Source organism: Budorcas taxicolor, chromosome X, assembly GCF_023091745.1.
Source record: "Budorcas taxicolor isolate Tak-1 chromosome X, Takin1.1, whole genome shotgun sequence".
Lineage (NCBI taxonomy): Eukaryota > Metazoa > Chordata > Mammalia > Artiodactyla > Bovidae > Budorcas > Budorcas taxicolor.
This window is the reverse complement of record NC_068935.1, coordinates 9,440,236-9,462,478: the sequence shown is the minus strand read 5'-3', so window position 1 is coordinate 9,462,478 and position 22,243 is coordinate 9,440,236. Positions and strand designations below refer to the sequence as shown.

Genomic DNA, 22,243 nt, shown 5'->3' with positions numbered 1-22,243 from the left:
CAACCCACTCCTGTATTCTTGCCTGGAAAATCCCATGGATGGAACCTGGTAGGCTACGGTCCATGGGGTCACAAAGAGTCTGACACAACTGAGTGACTTCACTTCACATGCAGTTAGGAACAAGCTATTCACTATTTTTATTATTAATTAATTTTTACATTTTCTCAAGTCTTTGAAATGGTTTTTCATTTCAACATGTAGGAAAAATAACTAGATTTTTCTACTGAGTTTTAAAAATTGTTTTATCACTTCAACGTGGAAACAATGAACACATCATTAATTACTATTACATTTTTCTTTCTTACTAAGTCTTTAAAATGCAGTCTGTTTTCATTTAAACAAGGAAACACTATACACAAACTACTAATTATTTTTCTATTCTATTTTTTGTTACCAAATTGTTGACATTTTCTGTGTTACCCTTTCAACATATAAACACTAGGAACAATCTATTAATTAACGGTATTTTCTCTTAGTAAGTATTGAAATGCCTTGTTTTATCACATTGACTTGGAAACATATGAGCAGGTAACTATTTTAACATTTTTCTTACTAATTCTTTGAAATACAATGCTATCATTTTAACATATAACAATATAAAGAATTTACATTCTCTTATCTTTACTGTTTTTGATATGCAGTATGTTATCATTTCAACATGTAAACAGTATACATAAATGATTAATCAGTTATTCTACATCCTTTGTTTCTTATTAACTCTTGGATACACAGTGTGCATTTAACACTTAGGGTACATCACATTTGAGGATAACCAAATTTCTAGACCTCAGTATTCACATATGCTTAGTGTGCACCATACTGAACAGTGCAACTCTAGTGGAAGAGCAGACAGAATAAATACATATGGAACAATGTACACCATGAAGGAACTGTACATGGTACATTAAGACAAAGAAACATCAGAATAAACCTACTTAAATGGGGAAATAAGAGACAACAGAAAACCTATCTGAGGAGGTAACATTCAAGCCATGATGTGAGCACTGAGCAGCTATCCAACAGGACAAAAGAGGCCAATATCATTTGAGCCAATCATGTAAGGGAAAATGTAAAAAAAAAAAGGGGGGGGGGAGGAGCTTTATGGAGGATAAATAAGTTCTCAAGTGCCCTAGGGAAAACAGACAAACTAGTAAACGATAGGAGTATCTACACTTTGGTGAGATCAGGGACTTTATTTTTTTTTAGTATGTGGAAAAGTACCTAAATCATAACAGATACCTGGTGAATGGGTGTGGAATAGCCAGTAACAAAGCCAGGGTTCTGAGACCTGAGAAATCAGGCAGTAACATGCTGATGAAGATACCACTAGGTAGTGGGCATAGTCTGTTTCTTTTTACCTGCATATGTGTCCTGATAAACAACCTGAGCGAATCAGAAACGGAGGAAACTTGCAGGTCCCTAGAGAGCAAAATTTCTCAATAACTACCACCTCTAGGAAGAATTTCAACAGATCTGAATTGTGTCAAGTGCCCACAGATTGATAAATGGACCAGTGTGGAGAAGGAAATGATATGATGTATTATGCCTTGGTCAGCTTATATCACATAGCCATAACTTGGTTAGTAATGAGAAGAAGAGGTAGGGGGCAGTGAGCAAGAGATCCAGAGGACCTTTCAAATTCGTCTATTTCCTTTTTAAAGTTTTTCTTTTATGGAGGTCAGTTACATATCCAACACTCCTAAACCCCAGTTTTCTGGAACAGTAGAACTTTGTATATGTATCTCTACAAACTTGGGCTTCAGGTAAAACAATGAACACTTAATAGCCAGGCATCAGTGATGAAACACTTCTTATATAGCGGAAATCACTAAGAATAAGTGGCCCATTGCACGTGATCCTGGTGTAACATGTGCAGCATCGCCTTGACCTGGGCCTGAACTTCGGCGAGTTTCTGTCGGTTCAAGCTGTGATGAAAATTCCTCTCCTGGTAACAATGGACAGGAATAGGATAAATCACATGCCTCAGCCTTGGCAAGGATGTCAAGTGCTGCAGAAGGCTTCTGAGCACAGGCATCGTAATGGGGTTGAAGGCAAAGTTAAAAACACGGAGGTGGACACATTGGTTCAGGTTGGGGATGATGGCCAAGAGAGCAGAATCAGTCATCATACAATTATTTATCTCCAGATGTTGCATGGTGCCTGAGACCTTCTCCAGCAGAACCTGGAAGGGTTCATAAGCTTCTGAAAAGAAATCATTGTTATTGAGATTCAATACCCTGAGCTGGGTAGCCTGAGAGCTCTGGGACAGGGAAGTGACATCTCTGATAGAAAGGCCACAGAAAGAGAGACACAGGGTATCCAGATGAGGTGGCAGGACTCTGAAGAGAGAAAAAGTAAGTTTATTGCAGAAGAATGACAGCAAAGAGCCCCACATTACAGGAATATATTCCTCTAGAATAAACTGCTATATACTAGTTTCCAATAGGTGGTTATCAGTGTGGACTTTAGGATCAGAGATTATAAATTTGGGACCCTGAGAAAGTTACTTTACCACTCTCAGGAAGAGGGTTTTAACCTTGAAAATGTGCACACCAGTAATTATCATACAGGGTTACGAGAAGGATTAAGTGAAAAAAATCACATGCACTCAGTATATACAAAATAATAAGGGTTGGATCTGGTTCACTTATTTGGTGAGGATGGGTCTAGGAAAGCAGCCAACTGAGGGTTTCCTTTACTTTCCAGATGACAAGCTCTCCATTCAAGGGTCTAAGCCTTCAGGAAAATACAGGAGCAAAATTATCTGGCAGTGTTAACTCTTGTGACCCATCCACGGGCATGTGCATTAGAACTACAACTTAATGTTTCTCTCTGAGTGCCTCCCCTTCCTCTCTAGAGAGCTATAAAGTCCAGGAGCAAAAGGACTGAGTCTTTTTCAGAAATCTGTGTAGAAACATGTTCTGTCTGCCCGCGGTCACTGAATGAATGAGTGAGCACAGCTTCCTTCACTAACCTCATCTGCCCCTCACCATAAGGTACCCCATTTTCCCCCAGCTAGGTTCAAACTCCCAGCAATGCCTACACTGAGGTGAAAGAAAACATAGCTTACTAGGAGCATAGGAAGATGCAAGAATGGTCCCTCTGTCTTAACAATGAGGTTTTCAGGGAACCCAGATTTCTCCCAACCCCCTCACCTGAGCAGTTTGTGCAGTTGATCTTTGAGGTAGAAGAAAGACAACCTGAGCTCCTGGAGGTTTTCCAGCTGCCCAAGCAGGATGAGAAAAAACCTGAAATTCCTTCCCTTATAAGACCTAAAGGGGGTGTTAGACAAACTAAGGCTGCGCAGGTGGGTCATTCCAGCAAAAAGGGTGACGATCTCATTCGGATAGGCCTGATCCATTGTCAGATGATCAATGCACCCCAGATCCAGAATCTGAAGGATACGTTTGTTGGCAGACATTCTATTGATTCGCAAATCTCTACAGCAGAGGTGCAAGAACCCAGAGCTCTGCTCAACTTTGTTACAGAGGAAAGTGAGAAACTGCTGTGTTCTCAAGGTATTATTGAGGGAAATATCCACTAGTAATTCCATGGTTCCCTGAGCTGACTCAACCTCAGACCCGGAATTACCCATCCCAAGGCACCTGGCACGATGCTGAGTGTTTTCTAAGTTAAGGACAGCGTGCTGAGAGTATTTGCATGACTGTAAACAGAAAGGGAATGTGAGCCTGACATGAGAGCATGTTGTCTTACACTTTGAGTTGTGCCTTAAATCTAGGATCTTCAGTTTGTGGCCCCTGTAAGGAGAGAAGACAGAACACATGAAATGTGGTTGATTGGAACATAACCCAGCAAGATCAATGGTGGGAAATGGAGAGAACACCTGAATCCTGGTTTTCACTTCATCACCATTCACCAAGAAGTCCTTTCCACACAAACTGAGCATCTTTCATTCTTTCCCCACACTTCCTTCACCTCTGATTTTACCCTGTCTCAATGCCCATTTCCCACTTCTATGTAATCACAGTCAAATTCATTCATAGTACCCTCAATCACCTCTATTCTTTAATCAACTCTATAAGACAATGAAATACTGAAGGTGACCCCAACTGCTGAACTCATTGGCTAGTGTTGGGAGAAGGGTAGATACTCCCCTGCCCCAGGCTACAGCATACCCTCCTGCTGACCCCCTATAAATCTTCTGGTCACAGACTTACCTAGAGGAAGAGTTCTGGGCTGGGGGGATAGGCAGACCATCAATCATGGCTTCCAAGATGTCATAGTATGACTCCTGTGCCTTCAGTGACCCAAGATGGAGACAGTGAAAAGGCCAGACCCTCACCATTGCTTTTAGGATCTTCTTATGCCCACCCAAGAAGGCAGTGCTGAACAATGGAAGAAAGAGACCTCTTGGGATTTTCTCCAGAGCATGCATCACTGCAGGCTCACTACTCAGCAGACTCTTTGCAGCAAGCTCGAAGAGTGTGGCTGTGATCTTTTGGTCCATCTTCACAAACCTGCTTCAGAATGGAGAATATTTAGAAGTTCTGGGAAGAAATCTATAGTCTCTTGTTTGTTTCCGGGGATAGCTATGGACAAAATGCTTATTGAATAAATATATGGGCAAATTGTATGGCCAACTCAAGTGACCTCTCCTCTGGGAATAGAATGAAAATAGACTTGTGTGTGTATTTAATTATATACATGCACACATACACACATTTACATAAGATAAAATGCCATTATAAGTCATAGGTAAGTTAGCAGAAGCCAATCTTGACCTTCCTCAAATTATTTCTTCCCAAAAAGACACAAACCAATAAGAAGGAAAATGTGCATCAGCATAAAAGCCTCACAATTCCTTTAAAATGGAGAATGCCAAAAATTCAAAATAATTGTGAATAAAACAAAAATCATGAAATCGCAGCATGATTTTTCATACTCCCATGACTAGGCTTTGTGGCAGGAAAAAAGACAGACATAGAAATCTTCCAAGAGATAGAGAGGAAGGAAGATGGGAAAGGGCTTAGAGCAGATCTAAAACTATAGCAGAATGACTAAGCACAGAATGCATCTAAAATTACTGAAAAGGTGTCCTAGAATATGAGAGCATGGACTGCAGGGGAGGAATTCCTAACAGGAGCTTTTTAAGGGACATGGATGACTTAAAAGTGCAGTTTTTGAAAGATACAGCTTTTAGGGAAGAATAAGGCAATGAAGAAGGGAGAAGCCTCTGTTGGCACTTGGGTAATGATGGGAAAAATAAACAGAAGGGAAAATTAAGGATCTTGCAATACATAAGAAAACCACAAATCAGAGTACTCATGACTTCTCCCTCAATCTCCAAAACAAATAAGATGAAAAGTTGACATAAAGATTTTATATTCAACTAAGAAAGCTACTAGAGTAGGGGTCAGTCTTCAGACTGGCCCACTAACCCAAATCAAGCCCACTGCTTGATTTTATATATAAAGTTTTATTGGAACAAAGCCACGATCTCTCATTTATGTACTGTCTCTGAATGCTTTGGCACTACAGTTGCAAAGTTGAGTAGAGTGACAGCAACACTGCGACCCAGAAACTTACAATATACCCTACACGTCTCTTTACAGAATATTTGCCAAGCAATCTTCTAAAAGAGGAACTGAGATGGTGTTCCAACAGGTGATGAGAAGGAAAACCTCACCAAACTATCTAACGGTGAGTATTTTACATGTAATACTAAAATCAACATGGAGGAAAGGGGAGAAGACTAATGTACAGAAGTTTTATGTTGTGAAAAAACAGAAAATGTGCAAGTAAAATGAGAGAAGTATAAGAAAATAAAACAACCTTTTTTATCATAATGCAATAGGGGAGTGTTGAATGACACTCGAGGAAAAAAATGCATATACTAGAGCATAAAGTGTTAAGGAAATAGGTGGTTCAGGATGAGTTTTAACAATGCATTAAACATGATGAAGAACATGTCTTAATGATAAAAGCAAACTCAAAATGAAGATATAATCCTTAGGAATATGTATGCACCAGGAGTACTGCAAACACCTTCAAAAAGTAAAAAGGGAAGGATATGTAGATAAAATAACAGTAATAAGAGAAAACAATAACAATAGAAGATTTAATAGATCAAACTCAGTCTAAGGCTGATCAGATTGTATGAGACTAGAGAATAGGGTGCTCCTGAAATGGCAGAGGAATAGGATGGGGAAACCAGCCTCTCCCCGACAAATTCAACAAAAGATCATTTGAATGTTGAGCAACTCCCACAAAACAATTTCTGAACATTGGTAGAGGACACAAGGCACCCAGAGAGGCAGCCCAAACTCCTCAAGAGGAGGTAGGACAACATACAAAAGATGAAAACAGAGACAAAAGTTTTAGGGACGGAGACCTGTCCCTGGGGAGGGAGTTGTGAAGAAGAATTTTAAACACAGTAGGAAACCCTCTCACAGGCATGTCTATGGGGAATTTTGGAATCTCAGAGGGCAACATTCAGTTCAGGTCAGTCACTCAGTCGTGTCCGACTCTGCAACTCCATGAATCTCAGCATGCCCGGCCTCCCTGTCCATCACCAACTCCTGGAGTCCACCCAAATCCATGTCCACTGAGTCAGTGATGCCATCCAACCATCTCATCCTCTGTCATCCCCTTCTCCTCCTGCCCTCAATCTCTCCCAGCATCAGGGTCTTTTCAAATGAATTAGCTCTTTGCATCAGGTGGCCAAAGTATTGGAGTTTCAGCTTCAACATCAGTCGTTCCAATGAACACCCAGGACTGATCTCCTTTAGGATGGACTGGTTGGATCTCCTTGCAGTCCAAGGGACTCTCAAGAGTCTTCTCCAACACCACACTTCAAAAGCATCCATTCTTCAGCACTTAGCTTTCTTTATAGTCCAGCTCTCACATCCATACATGACCACAGGAAGAACCATAGCCTTGACTAGATGGACCTTTGTTGGCAAAGTAATGTCTCTGCTTTTCAATATGCTATCTAGGTTGGCCATAACTTTTCTTCCAAGGAGTAAGTGTCTTTTAATTTCATGGCTGCAGTCACCATCTGCAGCGATTTTGGAGCCCCCAAAATTAAAGTTTGACAGTGTTTCCACTGTTTCCCCATCTATTTCCCATGAAGTGATGGGACCAGATGCCATGATCTTCGTTTTCTGAATGTTGAGCTTTAAGCCAACTTTTTCCCTCTCCTCTTTCACTTTCATCAAGAGGCTTTTTAGTTCCTCTTCACTTTCTGCCGTAAGGGTGGTGTCATCTGCATATCGGAGGTTATTGATATTTTTCCCAGCAATCTTGATTCCAGCTTGTGCTTCTTCCAGCCCAGCGTTTCTCATGATGTACTCTGCATAGAAGTTAAATAAGCAGGGTGACAATATACAGCCTTGACGTACTCCTTTTCCTATTTGGAACCAGTCTGTTGTTCCATGTCCAGTTCTAACTGTTGCTTCCTGACCTGCATACAGATTTCTCAAGAGGCAGGTCAGGTGGTCTGTTATTCCCATCTCTTTCAGAATTTTCCACAGTTTATTGGGATCCACCCAGCCAAAGGCTTTGGCATAGTCAATAAAGCAGAAATAGATGTTTTTCTGGAACTCTCTTACTTTTTTGATGAGCTGACAGAATGTGGTCCACTGGAGAAGGGAATGGCAAACCACTTCAGTATTCTTGCCTTCAGAACCACATGAACAGTATGAAAAGGCAAAAAGATAGGACACTGAAAGATGAACTCCCCAGGTCGGTAGGTGCCCAATATGCTACTGGAGATCAGTGGAGAAATAACTCCAGAAAGAACAAAGGGATGGAGCCAAAGCAAAAACAACACCGAGTCGTGGATGGGACTGGTGATAGAAGCAAGGTTCAATGCTGTAAAGAGCAATATTGCATAGGAACCTGGAATGTTAGGTTCATGAATCAAGGCAAATTGGAAGTGGTCAAACGGGAGATGGCAAGAGTGAACATCAACATTCTAGGAATCAGCGAACTAAGATGGACTGGAATGGGTGAATTTAACTCAGATGACCATTCTATCTACTACTGTGGGCAGGAATCCCTTAGAAGAAATGGAGTAGCCGTCATAGCCAACAAAAGAGGGCAACATAACCAGGAGAAAAAAAATAACAAAAACAAAAACAGAATACCCACCTAACCGCAACTACAAGTGGAGATGGAGAAGTGGCACAGACACTGGCATCTGCCACCAGGAATGTGGGGCTGGGCAGAGAGGCACAGGCTGCATCATTGGTCCTTAGGGTAAGGACTGGGCCTGAATTCCCTGAGGACAATCTGAAGGACTTCATGTGAGATAGCAACCCAAACCATGCGATTGCCAGAGAGACCAAAAAAAAAAAAAAAAAAACTTTCCTATGAAAGACTCTAATGCCGCATGGTGACCCCTGGCACACTCACAGAACAAGTGATTGCACGAATACTAAAGGAAAGCAAGCCAGCTGCTATATAGGGCCCTCCATCCCCAGAGGCAGAGAGGTAGGTGTGTGACAGCCAGAGCCAGAAGGCAAGGAGCTGCTGCAGTCTTGGCCCCAGAGACCACATCTTCCACCAAATAGTGAGCAGGCTCCCAGTAGCTAACCATGCATTCCTGGGACCCTGGATGGTTCACATCTGCCAGGACTGTCACAGCCTGAGATCAGCTCCTGAGAGGAGACACCTGGCACACCTGGGGCTGTGCTTTTGCAGCACACCTGGGAAATCAAGCGGCTGTAACCAGGGAGGTGCATAAGATGCGTGGCCCACCTGGGACAGTGCACTAGCCAAGTACCTGGTCGCCTGAGCTGCTTGGACCTGGGAAGGGCACAAAACGCACAGCCCATCTGGATCTGTGCCCCTGTGCAGCACCCAAGAACCTGAGCGGCTTAGACCTGGCAAGTGCACGAAATACAGGGCCCACTTGGGACAGCACCCTTGCAGAGCACTCTGGAGCCTGAGCAGTGTGGACCCAGAAAGTACACACCACCTTGGGCTGTGGCCAAACTGGTGTGGTCCATCCACTGCGATCACTCCCCACACATGCCAGTGGTATATGTTTGTAGTGTCCCTCTCTCCCCACAACACAACTGAACAAGTGAGCCTAAATCAGTGGCCACATTCACCCCCTCTTGTCAGGGCAGAAATTAGACACTGAAGAGATCTGCAAACAGAGGAAGCCAAAATAAATAAAGCAGGGGGAACTGCTCCGGAAGTGACAGGTGCAACAGATTAAAACCCTGCAGTTAATGCTCAGACTGTGAATTTGAGGGGCACCTAGAGATCTTGAGAACAAGTACAAGCTGAAACAAGGGATCATCTGACACTGAAGTGACCCCACACTGCCCATAATATCTCCCGAGAAATCCTAGATATAATTTCAGTATTATAACTTTTTAACTTAAAAAAATTTTTCAATTCCTTTTTATTCTTTTAACTTTCATTTTTATAGCCTACAATTACCTTAAAAAATGCTTTAAAAACAAATTGTATATATATATTTTTTATTTTTGTGGTTGACTTTGCATTTATTTATTTATTTTTATTGTCGTTTTGAAAGCCTAACTTCTAGGTTTTTAAATTTTGATATCTGGTATTTATTATCAATTTTGTACCTTTAAGAATCCAATCTTTAGTGTCCATTTTCACTTAGGGATTTGATTACTGGCTTAATTGCTCTCCTCCCTTTTCACTCTCCCTTTTCTCCTCCAGGCTACCTCTATCTCCTTCCTCCCTCTTCTCTTCTCTACATAACTCTGTGAACCTCTCTGGGTGTTCCTGGCTGTGGAGAACTGTTTCACCGTTAACCTAGGAGTTTTATCTTCTGTTTTGTATAGATGAAGAAGTTTTGAGGCAACTGTAAGAGTAGGACCAAAAGCCACATGCAGGACGGTTAACTCCAGAACGACAGAATATTTGAGAACTCCTGACTGCAGGGAACATTGACAGATAAGAGCTCACCCAGAAGTCTCCATACCTACACTGAAACCAAGATCCACCCAAAAGACAACAAGTTCCAGTGCAAGAAACACCATGCTAATTCTCCAGCAAAACAGGAACAGACCCTGAATAATAAAGAGGGGCTACCTAAAGCCATGCCAAAGCCATGAACATGCCAAAACTCACTCCTGGACACTTCATTGTGCTCCAGAGAGAAGAGATCCAGCTACGCCCACCAGAATACAGACACAAGCTCCCCAAACCAGGAGAGCTTGACAAGTCACTGGTCCAACCCCACCCACAGGGAGCAGACTCCAAAATTAAAAGGAACCATGAACTTTCATCCTGCAGAAAGGGCACCCCACACACAGCAATCTAAACAAAATGAAAAGGCAGAGAAATATTCAGCAGGTGAAGGAACATGACAAAAACCCACCAAACCAAACAAAAGAGGAGGATATAGGGAGTATACCTGAAAAAGAATTTCGAATAATCCTAGTAAAGATGACCCCAAATCTTGAAAACAAAATGGAGTTACAGATAAACAGACTAGAGTCAAGGATTGAAAAGATGCAGGAAATGTTTAAAAAGGACCTGCGAGAAATAAAGAAGAGTCAATCATTAGTGAACAATACAATAACTGTGACTAAAAGCACTCTGAAGGAAACCAGTGGTAGAATCACTGAGGCAGAAGAGAAGAGAAGTGAGGTGGGAAATAGAATGGTGGAAATAATAGACACAGAGAAAGTCTTTGACAAAATTCAACACCCAGTTATGATAGAAAAATTCTCCAGAAGGCAGGCATAGAAGGAACATAATAAAAGCATATACAACAAACCCACAGCAAACATTATCCTCAGTGGTGAAAAATTGAAAGCATTTCCCCTAAAGTCAGGAACAAGACAAGGGTGCCCACACTCACCACTACTATTCAACATAATTTTGGAAGCCCTAGCCACAGAAATCAGAGAATAAAAAGAAAAAAGAGAATCCAGATTGGAAAAGAAGAGGTAAAATTCTGTTTGCAGATGATGTGATCCTCTACATAGAAAACCCTAAATAACCACCAGAAAATTACTAGAGCTAATCCGTGGATATAGTAAAGTTGCAGGATATAAAATTAACATACAGAAATCCCTTACATTCCTATACAATAGCAATGAAGAAATAGAGAAATTAAGGAAACAATCCCATTCACCATTGCAATGAAAATAATAAAATACTTAGGAATAAATTTACCTAAAGAAACAAAAGACCTATATATAGAAAATGCTAAAACATTGATGAAGGGAATCAAAGATGACACAAAGAGATGGAGAAATACACCATGTTCGTGGATTAGAAGAATCAGTACAGTTCAGTTCAGTTCAGTCGCTCAGTCGTGTCCAACTCTTGGCGACCCCATGAATCGCAGCATGCCAGGCCTCCCTGTCTATCACCATCTCCTGGAGTTGACTCAGACTCACGTCCATCGAGTCCGTGATGCCATCCAGCCATCTCATCCTCGGTCGTCCCCTTCTCCGCCTGCCCCCAATCCCTCCCAGCATCAGAGTCTTTTCCAATGAGTCAGCTCTTCGCATGAGGTGGCCAAAGTACTGGAGCTTCAGCTTTAGCATCATTCCTTCCAAAGAAATCCCAGGGCTGATCTTCAGAATGGACTGGTTGGATCTCCTTGCAGTCCAAGGGACTCTCAAGAGTCTTCTCCAACACCACACTTCAAAAGCATCAATTCTTCAGCACTTAGCTTTCTTTATAGTCCAGCTCTCACATCCATACATGACCACTGGAAAAACCATAGCCTTGACTAGATGGACCTTTGTTGGCAAAGTAATGTCTCTGCTTTTGAATATGCGATCTAGGTTGGCCATAACTTTTCTTCCAAGGAGTAGGCGTCTTTTAATTTCCTGGCTGCAGTCACCATCTGCAGTGATTTTGGAGCCCCAAAAAATAAAGTCTGACACTGTTTCCCCATCTATTTCCCATGAAGTGATGGGACCGGATGCCATGATCTTTGTTTTCTGAATGTTGAGCTTAAAAGGAGTACACTACCCAAGGCAATCTATAGAGCCAATGCAATCCTTATCAAGCTACCAACAGTATTTTTCACATAACTAGAACAAATAATTTCACAATTTGTATGGAAACACAAAAAACCTCGAATAGCCAAAGCAATCCTGTGAAAGAAGAACGGAAGTGGAGGAAACAACCTTCCTGACTTCAGACTATACTACAAAGCTACTGTCATCAAGACAGTATGGCACTGGCACAAAGACAGAAATATAGATCGATGGAACAAAGTATAAAGCCCAGAGATAAATCCACGCACCCATGGACACCTTATCTTTGACAAAGCAGTCAAAAATATACAATGGAGAAAAGACAATCTCTTTAACAAGTGGTGCTGGGAAAAATGGTCAACCACCTGTAAAAGAATGAAACTAGAACACTTTCTAACACCATACACAAAAATAAACTCAAAATGGATTAAAGATCTAAATGTAAGATAGTGAAAGAAAGAAAGTGAAGTTGCTCAGTCGTATCTGACTCTTTGCAACCCCATGGATTGTAGCCTACCAGGCTCCTCCGTCCATGGGATTCTCCAGGCAAGAATACTGGAGTGGGTTGCCATTTCCCTTCTCCAGGGGATCTTCCCAACCCAGGGATAGAACCCGGGTCTCCCACATTGGAGGCAGATGCTTTAACCTCTGAGCCACCAGGGAAGCTTAAGTGTAAGATAAGAAACTATAAAACTCTTAGAGGAAAACATAGGCAGAACACACTCTGATGTAAATCACAGCAAGATCCTCTATGACCCACCTCCCAGAGTAATGGAAATAAAAACAAAAGCGAACAAATGAGGCCTAATAAAACTTAAAAACTTTTGCACAAAAAAGAAACTAAAGATGAAAAGGCAGCCTTCAGAATGGGAAAAAGTAATAGGAAAATGAAGCAACTGACAAAGAATTAATCTTCAAAATACAAAAGCAGCTGATGCAGCTCAATACCAGAAATATAAACGACCCAATCAAAAAGTGGGCCAAAGAGCTAAATATACGTTTCTCCAGGGAAGGCATACACATAGCTAGCAAACACATGAAAAGATGCTCAACATCATTCATCAGAGAAATGCAAAGCAAAACAATAAGGTACCATCTTATGCTGGTCAGAATGGTTACCATCAAAAAGTCTACAAACAATAAATGCTGGAGAGGGTGTGGAGAAAAGGGAACCCTCTTACACTGTTGGTGGGAATGCAAACTAGCACCGCCACTATGGAGAACAGTGTGGAGATTCCTTAAAAAACTGGAAATAGAACTGCCACACGACCGAGCAGTCCCACTGCTGGGCATACAGACCAAGGAAAACAGAATTGAAAGAGACACATGTACATGTACCTAGTGTTCATTGCAGCAGTGTTTACAACAGCTAGGACACAGAAACAATCTAGATGTCCATTGGCAGATGAATGGATAAGGAAGTTGTGGTACATATACACAATGGACAATTACTCAGCTATAAAAAAGAACACATTTGAGTCAGTTCCAATGAGATGGATGAAACTGGAGCCTATTACACAGAGTAAAGTAAGTCAGACAGAGAAACACCAATATAGTATATAGACGCATATATATGGAATTTAGAAAGATGGTAACGACAACCCTATATGCAAGACAGCAAAAGAGAGACTGATGTAAAGAACAGACTTTTGGACTGTGTGGAAGAAGGCGAGGGTGGGATGATATGAGAGAATAGCATTGAAACATGCATATTACCATATGTAAAACAGATGACCAGTGCAAGTTTGATGCATGAAGCAGGGCACTCAAAGCCAGTGCTCTGGGACAACCTAGAGGGATGGGGTAGGATGGAACTGGGAGGGGGGTTCAGGACTGGGGGACTATGTACACCCATGGCTGATCCCTGTTGATGTATGGCAATAGCCACCACAATATTGTAAACTAATTAGCCTCCAATTAAAATAAATAAACAACAACAAAAAAAGAGACTAGAGAATATACACTTGTCAGTGATGGATCATAATTATCTCACAGAGATGATATCATTAATTTCTATAAAGTAGAAATGTAACAAACAATCTTTTCTAATCCCAATGCAACAAAAGTTCTTAACAAAAATTGAAACAGAAAGGCTTTTCCGCCTGAACAAAATTTTTTACTTTTCTTTAAAAATGTTGAGTTAAAAAAAAAAAAACCTCAAATTATAAAGAATGACTATGAAATACTACATATCAGAATATATGGGAGATACTTATAGCAGTGATCCAAGGCAAGTTCACAGCCATAAACACATTAATGTGTAAAAATAAATGAATGAAGATAAATGAATTAAAGTATGGCCTCAGAAAATTGAAAAGAAAACCTAGGGAAAAAGAACAACTAAAAAACAAAAAAAAACGTTAAAAGCAGAAATGAATGAGACACAAAATAGAATAACAAACTGAAATCCCGTTTTTCAAAGCAGACAAGCCATAAGCTGGCTTGATGAAAGAAGGAAGATCACAGAGACAGGCTAAATAATAAATGAAAAAGGAGAAATAATCACTGAAGCTTAAAAACTGAGGGATTATTTGTCAACCTATATTCATATAAACTTGAAAATCCACATGAAATAGGTAACTTACTAGATAAATACAGACTACCAAAATTCTGACTCTAGCGTTAGAAAGTTTAAATCAGCCAATTTTCACATGGATAAAGTTATTACAAGAATTACACCCAAGAAGCACCTTTCTCAGATGTATTTATTGGTGAATTCTAGTAAACCATCAAAGATCAAATAGTACCAAAGCTTTATGACTTGTTTAAGAACATTTGAAAGGAAGGAAACGTCCCTTATTTCTTTTAGGAAGCAAGTAGGATACTAAAACATAAACAGATACCAAAACTCTAAATAGAATATTAGCAAACATCCAACAGTACATTTAGAAAGTAGTATACTGTGATAAAGTGGAACTTATTCCATTAATACAAGGCTGGCTCTATATTAGGAATTTCATTGATATCATTCTCCACGGTAACGTATTTAAAGACAAAGACCCTGATATTGGGAAGATTGAAGTCCAAAGGAGTAGGGAACAGCAGAGAATTGAGCATCACTGACTCAATACACTTGAATCTGAGCAAACTCTGGGAGACAGGGGAGGACAGAGGAGCCTGGGTTGCAAAGAGTCAGACATGACATAGCAACTGAACAATAATCATATGACTATCATCATAGATGCCAAACCAATCTTTGGGAAACTTCAATAGGCATTCATGTTAAAAAAAAAGAAAACTCAAGAAATAGGAATCAGGGATGCATTATTAACATGATAAAAGCTATGTAAGTAGTTCCTCATGCAAGTACTTTATTTAGTGGGGGAGTACCAGAGGTTTTCCAATAAGGTCAGGAATAACAAAAGTATGCCCACTGTATCACTCCTGTTCAGTCTTCAACAGCAAGCACTAGTCAGTTGACTAGAGAAACCAATAAGGTTTTTAAGAATGGATAAGAAGATGTAAAGCCGACTCTGTCCAGGTGATATCATAGCACACCTGAAGAGTCTTATAGAAACCATGACAAATTAACTAAAACAAAGAGAATTCAGCAAGGTAGTAGGATATAAAGTTACATACAAATATTACTAGTCTTTGTTTTTACATACACACACACACAGCTGGAGGACACATTAGGAGAGAAAATCCCATATACAATGGCAATAACAAAGATTAAATGTATAGAAATAAACTTAACGAGAGCATCTATACAAGGATAATTTGTAAACATTCTTGAACAACATAGAAGGAAACTTGAATAAGTAGGAAGATTTTCAATGACCTTAGATAGAATAACTCAGCATTAAAAACATATTGATTCCCTCTGAAGTTATGTATACATTGAATATAATCTCAAAAATATCAGTGAACATTTTTATGGAGTTAGACCAATGGATAATTTAGTTCATTTTTTTTTAAAAAAACATGCAAGAATAGCCAGGATACAAGTAAAAAAGAAAACCTATGAGTGAATAGTAATCATATTAGACATAAAAGCACGCTATAAAGCTCTAAATTTATACCACTGGGGTACCAGTACAGGAATAGACTAATAGGCCAGTGGCATAGAATAAAAAACTCAGAATAACACCAATTATAGTTGGGGATTTTAGTATATGATCCAAAGGCATGTAAAATCACTGAAGCAAAGATGAACATTCAATAAATGATGCTGCAACAACTGAGACAAAAAAATAGTGTAGATCCATGACATACCATCCACAAAAATAAACTGTAAATGGGTTCAGGAATCTAAACAAAAAAATGAAACCATAACAAAATCTTGAAGAAAATATGGCAGAATTCTTCTTCAATATCAGCATTGGGAAAGGCTTTCTAATTGTGACTGAAATTTCCAGAGGTGATTAAAGAAAAGAACATTCTATGTGACTAAAAAGATTTTTTTAATGTATGGCAAGTGAAAGTGAAAGTGGCTCAGCCATAACGCAACATAACTACAGATGCATTTAACATTTGGCCCAACAATCCTATTGCTGGGAATGAAACTTGAAGAGACATTTCCACCAACACAAAAATACGTGTACCCAGGGTTACTCACTGCAGCACTATTTGTATTAATCATTACGAAATGTTGAAAACAACTGAAATGCTCCTATGCTGCTGCTGCTGCTAAGTCGCTTCAGTCGTGTCCGACTCTGTGCGACCCCATAGACGGCAGCCCACAGGCTCCCCGTCCCTGGGGTTCTCCAGGCAAGAACACTGGAGTGGGTTGCCATTTTCTTTTACAAGACATGAAAGTGAAAAGTGTAAGTGAAGTCGCTCAGTCGTGTCCGACTCCTAGCGACCCCATAGACCGCAACCTACCAGGCTCCTCCATCCATGGGATTTGCCAGGCAAGAGTACTGGAGTGGGTTGCCATTGCCTTCTCCAGAAATGCCCCTATAGAAGCCAGTGTAATCCAATGTAGCTGTAAAAAAGAATGAAGGAGTACAGAATAAGGAGTTTTTTAATGGAATGTTGTTTACTGAAAAAGGAAAAGTGCAAAGAAGCTTTAGAAAATGCTATCTTTCATTTAATAAACAATGGCACATAAGAAAACCCATATGTATCTATTCATTTGTGTTGAGTAAATACAGGAAAGATTCAACCAGATAACCAGATTGGTTATCTACAGGGGGACTGTGGAAAAGAAATGGGGAATGGGAAGGGGGTGGAAGACATGGGGAAAGAATCATACTCCTACAGTATGTGTTTTTGTGTAGCCCTGAGTCTGAATCACAGTAGTGTTTCACATATCCCAAGATTAAGTGAAAAATTAAAATGAACTAGGATATGGGGGGAGAAGGCAAACTCAAATTAGAAACACCAACAAATTAACCTAGATATATTACAAATTAATGTCTTAACCACAAGAGAAGGGGTGAGGAAGAAAATAGCTAAGCTAAGCAACTTGGGGAAACACTACTTTGATTGCATCCTCTGAGGCTTAAGATATAAAGAAGTGTACACAAACACAAGTCATCAGATCTGCTTCTAACAGGTGCGTGTTTCGTGTTTAGTGGTTAAGTTGTATCTGACTTTTTGCAATCCCTGTCTCTGTAGCACACCAGGTCTCCCCATCCTTCACTATCTCCTAGAGTTTGCTCAAATTCATGTCCATTAGGTCGGTCACACTATCTAACCATTTGGTAGCATTTCTGCAACTACATCATGTAAAATCAGGTGTGAACAAATAAGTAAATACTGAAGATAAGGAGAGCCAGGTGAGACAAAGAAGTGACAAATAAGGCTAGAGTGGATTGTTAATATATTGCATAAACCATCACAATATTGTAAACTCATTATCCTCCAATTAAAATTAATTAATTAATTAAAAAAAGAAGTATCAGTGTGAGCTCCTGGCTTTCACTATCTACAGAATTAGCTAGAGAAATTCCAATGTATCTGGAAGCATAAGTATATACAGACAATATATTTCCTTCATTTAGGAATGGAAAAGGAAGACCTAGCTGCAAGGAAACCCCAGTAGCAATGAACATGCAGGGAGATATCAGTTACTAAATGTCATTTTCCAAGGAAAGAAAACACAGGCTTTGGCAGAAATTTTCTGATTTCAGGGTCATGGTGGGGAAAGAAAAACACAAGATGAACAGGAATACCTTATAATGCCAGCAAGGAAGTACACAGAAAAGAACCAGGTCGTGCTCAAAGAACACAAACTCCACAAGAAGGAGTTCCTAATCACCAAAGCTGGAAAAATGCAAGAAACTAAATAATGATATAATTTGATTATAAGTCACAATATAACAAAGTTATTCATGAATCAATATTGACATAAAGAATTTGATTACTTATGTGATTTGATAATTAGAAATGCATTCTATAAAATTTTATAATTTGAAAATTTGTAAAAAATATGAGGGATAAAAGACAGCTCTACAGAATTCCAGTGAACAAATATGGTAGGAATAAGGAAATAGAAAGTCACCTTTTAGTCATATTTGTTGTAGGCCAAATCAGCCAGTCTAGGTTTGATGCAGAATACAGGATGCTTGGGGCTGGTGCACTGGGATGACCCAGAGGGATGGTATGGGGAGGGAGGTGGGAGGGGGGTTCAGGATTGGGAACACGTGTACACCTGTGGCAGATTAATGTTGATGTATGGCAAAACCAATACAATCTTGTAAAGTAATAATAATAATAATAATAATAAAAGCAGTGACTAAAAGTCTGAGAAGAATGCTATCCCTCTTTGTGGCTCCCAGCAAGAATTCCCCTAGCCCCAAAGCAGCCTTATCATAGGAAGTAGCCACAGTGTCTGCTTGCCCCTGACTATCAGGTTTCAGTTCCCCACCAGCCCACAGAAGTATTCAAACAAGCTAATCACATCCTTCATTGGGAACCAAGGGTCACCTCCTCCTCTTGTTACTACAGATTGCCTCCCACAGCCCTGCTTGTTCACTCGCTTCCAGAGCATGACTTCCCTGAGGCTCGACCTAGCCAGCAGTGTCCTCCACCCCCAGGCAGTGAGTGAACATTACTGAGAAGCTGCTGTGGGTAGCACCTGTCCAGTGTCAGGTGTGTATGTTCAGCAGCCACCCCCAGATCCCTATGGTTGAAATCACTCCATCACCATTAGAATGAAGGAGAGGAGATAAAACAGGGATTATCGCCAAAAATGTGTAACTTTCATCTAATCCTAAGAAAACACCAGACAAACCCAAATTGACAGACATTCTATAAAATACCTGACCAGTATCTCCAAAACTGTCACTGTTGGGAAAGACCCAGAAAGCTTGAGGAATTCTCAGCCTGGAGGAGACTAAAGAGAAATGACGGCCAAATGTGGTATCCGGAATGGGATGCTGGGACAGAAAAAGGAGATTACCGGGATAAATGGTAGAATTCAAATAAAGTATCTGCATCAATATTAATTTTCAATTTTCATAATTTTTCTATGCCTATGTAAGATGTTAACATTAGGGAAATCTGGATGAAGGCTTTCTATACTGTTTTTTGCAAATTTTTTTTCGGGTCTGAAGTTACTTCAAAAAAACTTTTTTAAAAAGATTCACTCACTGCTGAAAGGAACCATAATGATATCTGTGTGATAAATTGCTTCAGTCTTGTCCGACTCTTTGCCACCCTATGGACTGTAAGCTACCCGGTTCTTCTGTTCATTGGATTATCCAGGCAAAAATATTGGAGTGGGTTGCCATGTCCTCCTCCACGGGATCTTCCTGACCCAGGGATCAAACCCGTCTCTTAGGTTTTCTGCATTGGCAGGTGGGGTCTTTACCAGCTGAGCCACAGGGGAAGCCCCACGGTTATACTATAAATCTTACCTTTTAGTAATAGTTTAACCAATTGAAATACGGTTAGGACGATGGATATAAAGATGGATAAATGTTCGTGCCTCGTGATCCATTAAAAAACTATTTCAAAGTGGTTTGAAAGTGAGAGTGTTAGTTTCTCAGTCATGTCTGACTCTTTGCGCTTCCATGGACTGTAGCCTGCCAGGCTCCTCTGTCCATGGGATTCTCCAGGCAAGAATACTGGAGTGGATTGTCATTTCCTGTTTAGAGGGCCCGTTAATATAAATGAAAGTGCAACCATTTCCAAAGTGTAGATGAATATTTATCTGCTCCTCGTGGTTCAGACAGTAAAGAATCCGCCTACAATGAAGGAGACCTCGGTTCGATTTCTGGGCATATCAATACGAACCACAAAAATAATTAGACGCAAAGAAACGCGATTTTTTTTTTTTTTTTTTTAGAAACACGATTTTTTAAAGGAGCGCAGCACGATCGAGGGATTTTAAAGAGAGCAAGAAATGATAAACCACAAAATTGAAGCTAATCACAGGTAAGGAAAGAGGGTTGAACAGAGGGTGGACAGGAGAGTTGGCCGGCGAGCAATTCAATCGATCACCTTTCTGATTAATCCCCAAACTTTGGTCCTAGGTAATTTCATTTATATCAGTAGAGACATAGTTTATACAAAGAATACTGTTGAGACGTACCTGACTGGAAGAAGAGTCAGAAAATAGTTGAGACGTCTAAGACCCCAGCAATGGCAGCGCGTTCCTCCCTCTCCACAGGTCGCTGCCAACAAGGCGCCGTGCTGGAGGCTACTGGCGTCTTAACGGTTCCTCACCGGAAGAGCACTTGGATTGGTGTAGTTCGGGTCAGATGTCACCCACTCACTTACTCAGCTAGGCACTGGGAGGCGGGGCCAATTCTAGACCCGCCCACAGGGACTGAGGGCAGAGAGGCTTATGGGTGAGAGGGTTCCTCTGAGGCGCCAGCTCCTCGCCTCTAGAACCCTCTGGGTGGAAAGCTGGGCACAATGTCTCTCTGTGTGGCCTAGATACCGCCTGGCCAGGGTTTCTGCCAGGCCAGGACTCAAACTCAGAGAACTGATGTCCACATCGATGGGCTTTGCAACAGAGACTGAACTTAAAAACGATTGGCCCCTTGTTGAAAAAGAGGCTTCTCAGGTGGCGCTAGTGGTAAAGAACGCGCCTGCCACTGCAGGAGACGCCAGAGTGCAGGTTCGATCCCTGGGTCAGGATGATCCCCTGGAGGAGGTCACGGCAACCCACTCCAGTATTCTTTTTTTTTAACTTTTCACTCCAGTATTCTTGCCTGGAGAATCCCATGGACGAGGGGCCTGGTGGGCGACTTAGCGCTTGATGAAAAAATCCATCAGACTTTAGTGTCCACAGGGCTCTCCTATGGTAAACAAGGTGTTGAGTCCACACCAGATAGGGAAAAATGTATTCTGGCTTCTGCGCAGTAAAGCCAGCATAGCAATGACATTGACATTTGACAAAAGCAGCATAAAGGAGAAAACTGCATGCATGCTAAGTTGCTTCAGTCTTGTCCCACTCTTTGTGACCCCACGTACTGTAGCCCGTCAGGTCCCTCTGTCCGGGGGATTCTCCAGGCAAGAATACTGCAGTGAGAGGCCACGCCCTTCTCTGGGGAAGGAGAAAACTGCGACCCCTTTAATAGCAAGGGGCATTCAGGGTATTTGCGTCCAACCTTCTCAGCCTGCAATGTGGGAGACCTCAGTTCGATTCCTGGGTTGGGAAGATCCACTGGAGAAGGGATAGGCTACCCACTCCAGTATTCTTGGGCTTCCCTTGTGGCTCAGCTGGTAAAGAATCTGCCCAACAATGTGGGAGACTTGGGTTCGATCCATGGGTTAAGAAGATCCCCCGGAGAAAGGAAAGGCTACCCACTCCAGCATTCTGACCTGGAGAATTCCATGGACTGTCCATGGAGTCACAAAGAGTCACACACAACTGAGCAACTTTCACTTTCACTTTCTCCCTGAAATCCTGATTCCACTGTTGGTTTCTTATTATCTTCCCAATTGTTTACCACTTTTCAGAATACAATACATTTTATTTATATGCTATTTTTCTAAATTGGCCATCTCCTGCTGGTGGAAAAATATAAATTCCTGGAGGGCAGGAATCTTTGTTTATTTGTTCATTAACATATCCTTATAGTAATTCCTGGTATAATGTATACTTCAACATTTGCTCAATGAATTGTTCTCCAGCCACACTAGCCTCTTTTTTGTGCCTCTGACCCTAACTCTAACTCACCAAGCATGTTTTCACACCATTATGAATTTTCCTGTAACAACTTGCCCACAGATGTTCCTATAACCACCATCCTTACTAAGTTCACTTCTCTGCTCACCTCATCAGCCAAGGCTTACTTTTCTTCCTGACACTTAGCATTTGATCATAGCTTTTCTGAGTATGTTTTATTTCTCTGATTTGTTGTTGTTGTTGTTTTTACTTTGCTTTAGTTTAGTTT

At 40.9% G+C, this 22,243-nt stretch overlaps 1 protein-coding gene across 1 annotated transcript; it reads right to left on the bottom strand.

Annotated features, from left to right (window-relative positions):
* Nucleotides 1–1,828: 1,828 nt before the first annotated feature.
* On the bottom strand, nt 1,829–20,500 carry LOC128069368 (melanoma antigen preferentially expressed in tumors-like). The gene is made up of 4 exons (XM_052662594.1): nt 20,431–20,500; nt 4,179–4,478; nt 3,156–3,758; nt 1,829–2,339 (listed from the first exon to the last, which is right to left on the bottom strand). Exons 2-4 carry the CDS (start codon nt 4,466–4,468, stop codon nt 1,829–1,831), a joined length of 1,404 nt encoding a protein of 467 aa, XP_052518554.1. The 5' UTR covers nt 4,469–4,478; nt 20,431–20,500.
* Nucleotides 20,501–22,243: the final 1,743 nt, after the last annotated feature.

What these genes read in the sequence shown, in the direction of transcription:
- LOC128069368 (XM_052662594.1), bottom strand. Translation starts at nt 4,468, where the DNA reads ATGGACCAAAAGATCACAGCCACACTCTTCGAGCTTGCTGCAAAGAGT. An exon ending in GCCCAGAACTCTTCCTCTAG is followed by an intron (nt 3,759 to 4,178) that starts GTAAGTCTGTGA and finishes CTCTCCTTACAG; the next exon opens with GGGCCACAAACTGAAGATCC. An exon ending in CAACTGCACAAACTGCTCAG is followed by an intron (nt 2,340 to 3,155) that starts GTGAGGGGGTTG and finishes TTCTCTCTTCAG; the next exon opens with AGTCCTGCCACCTCATCTGG.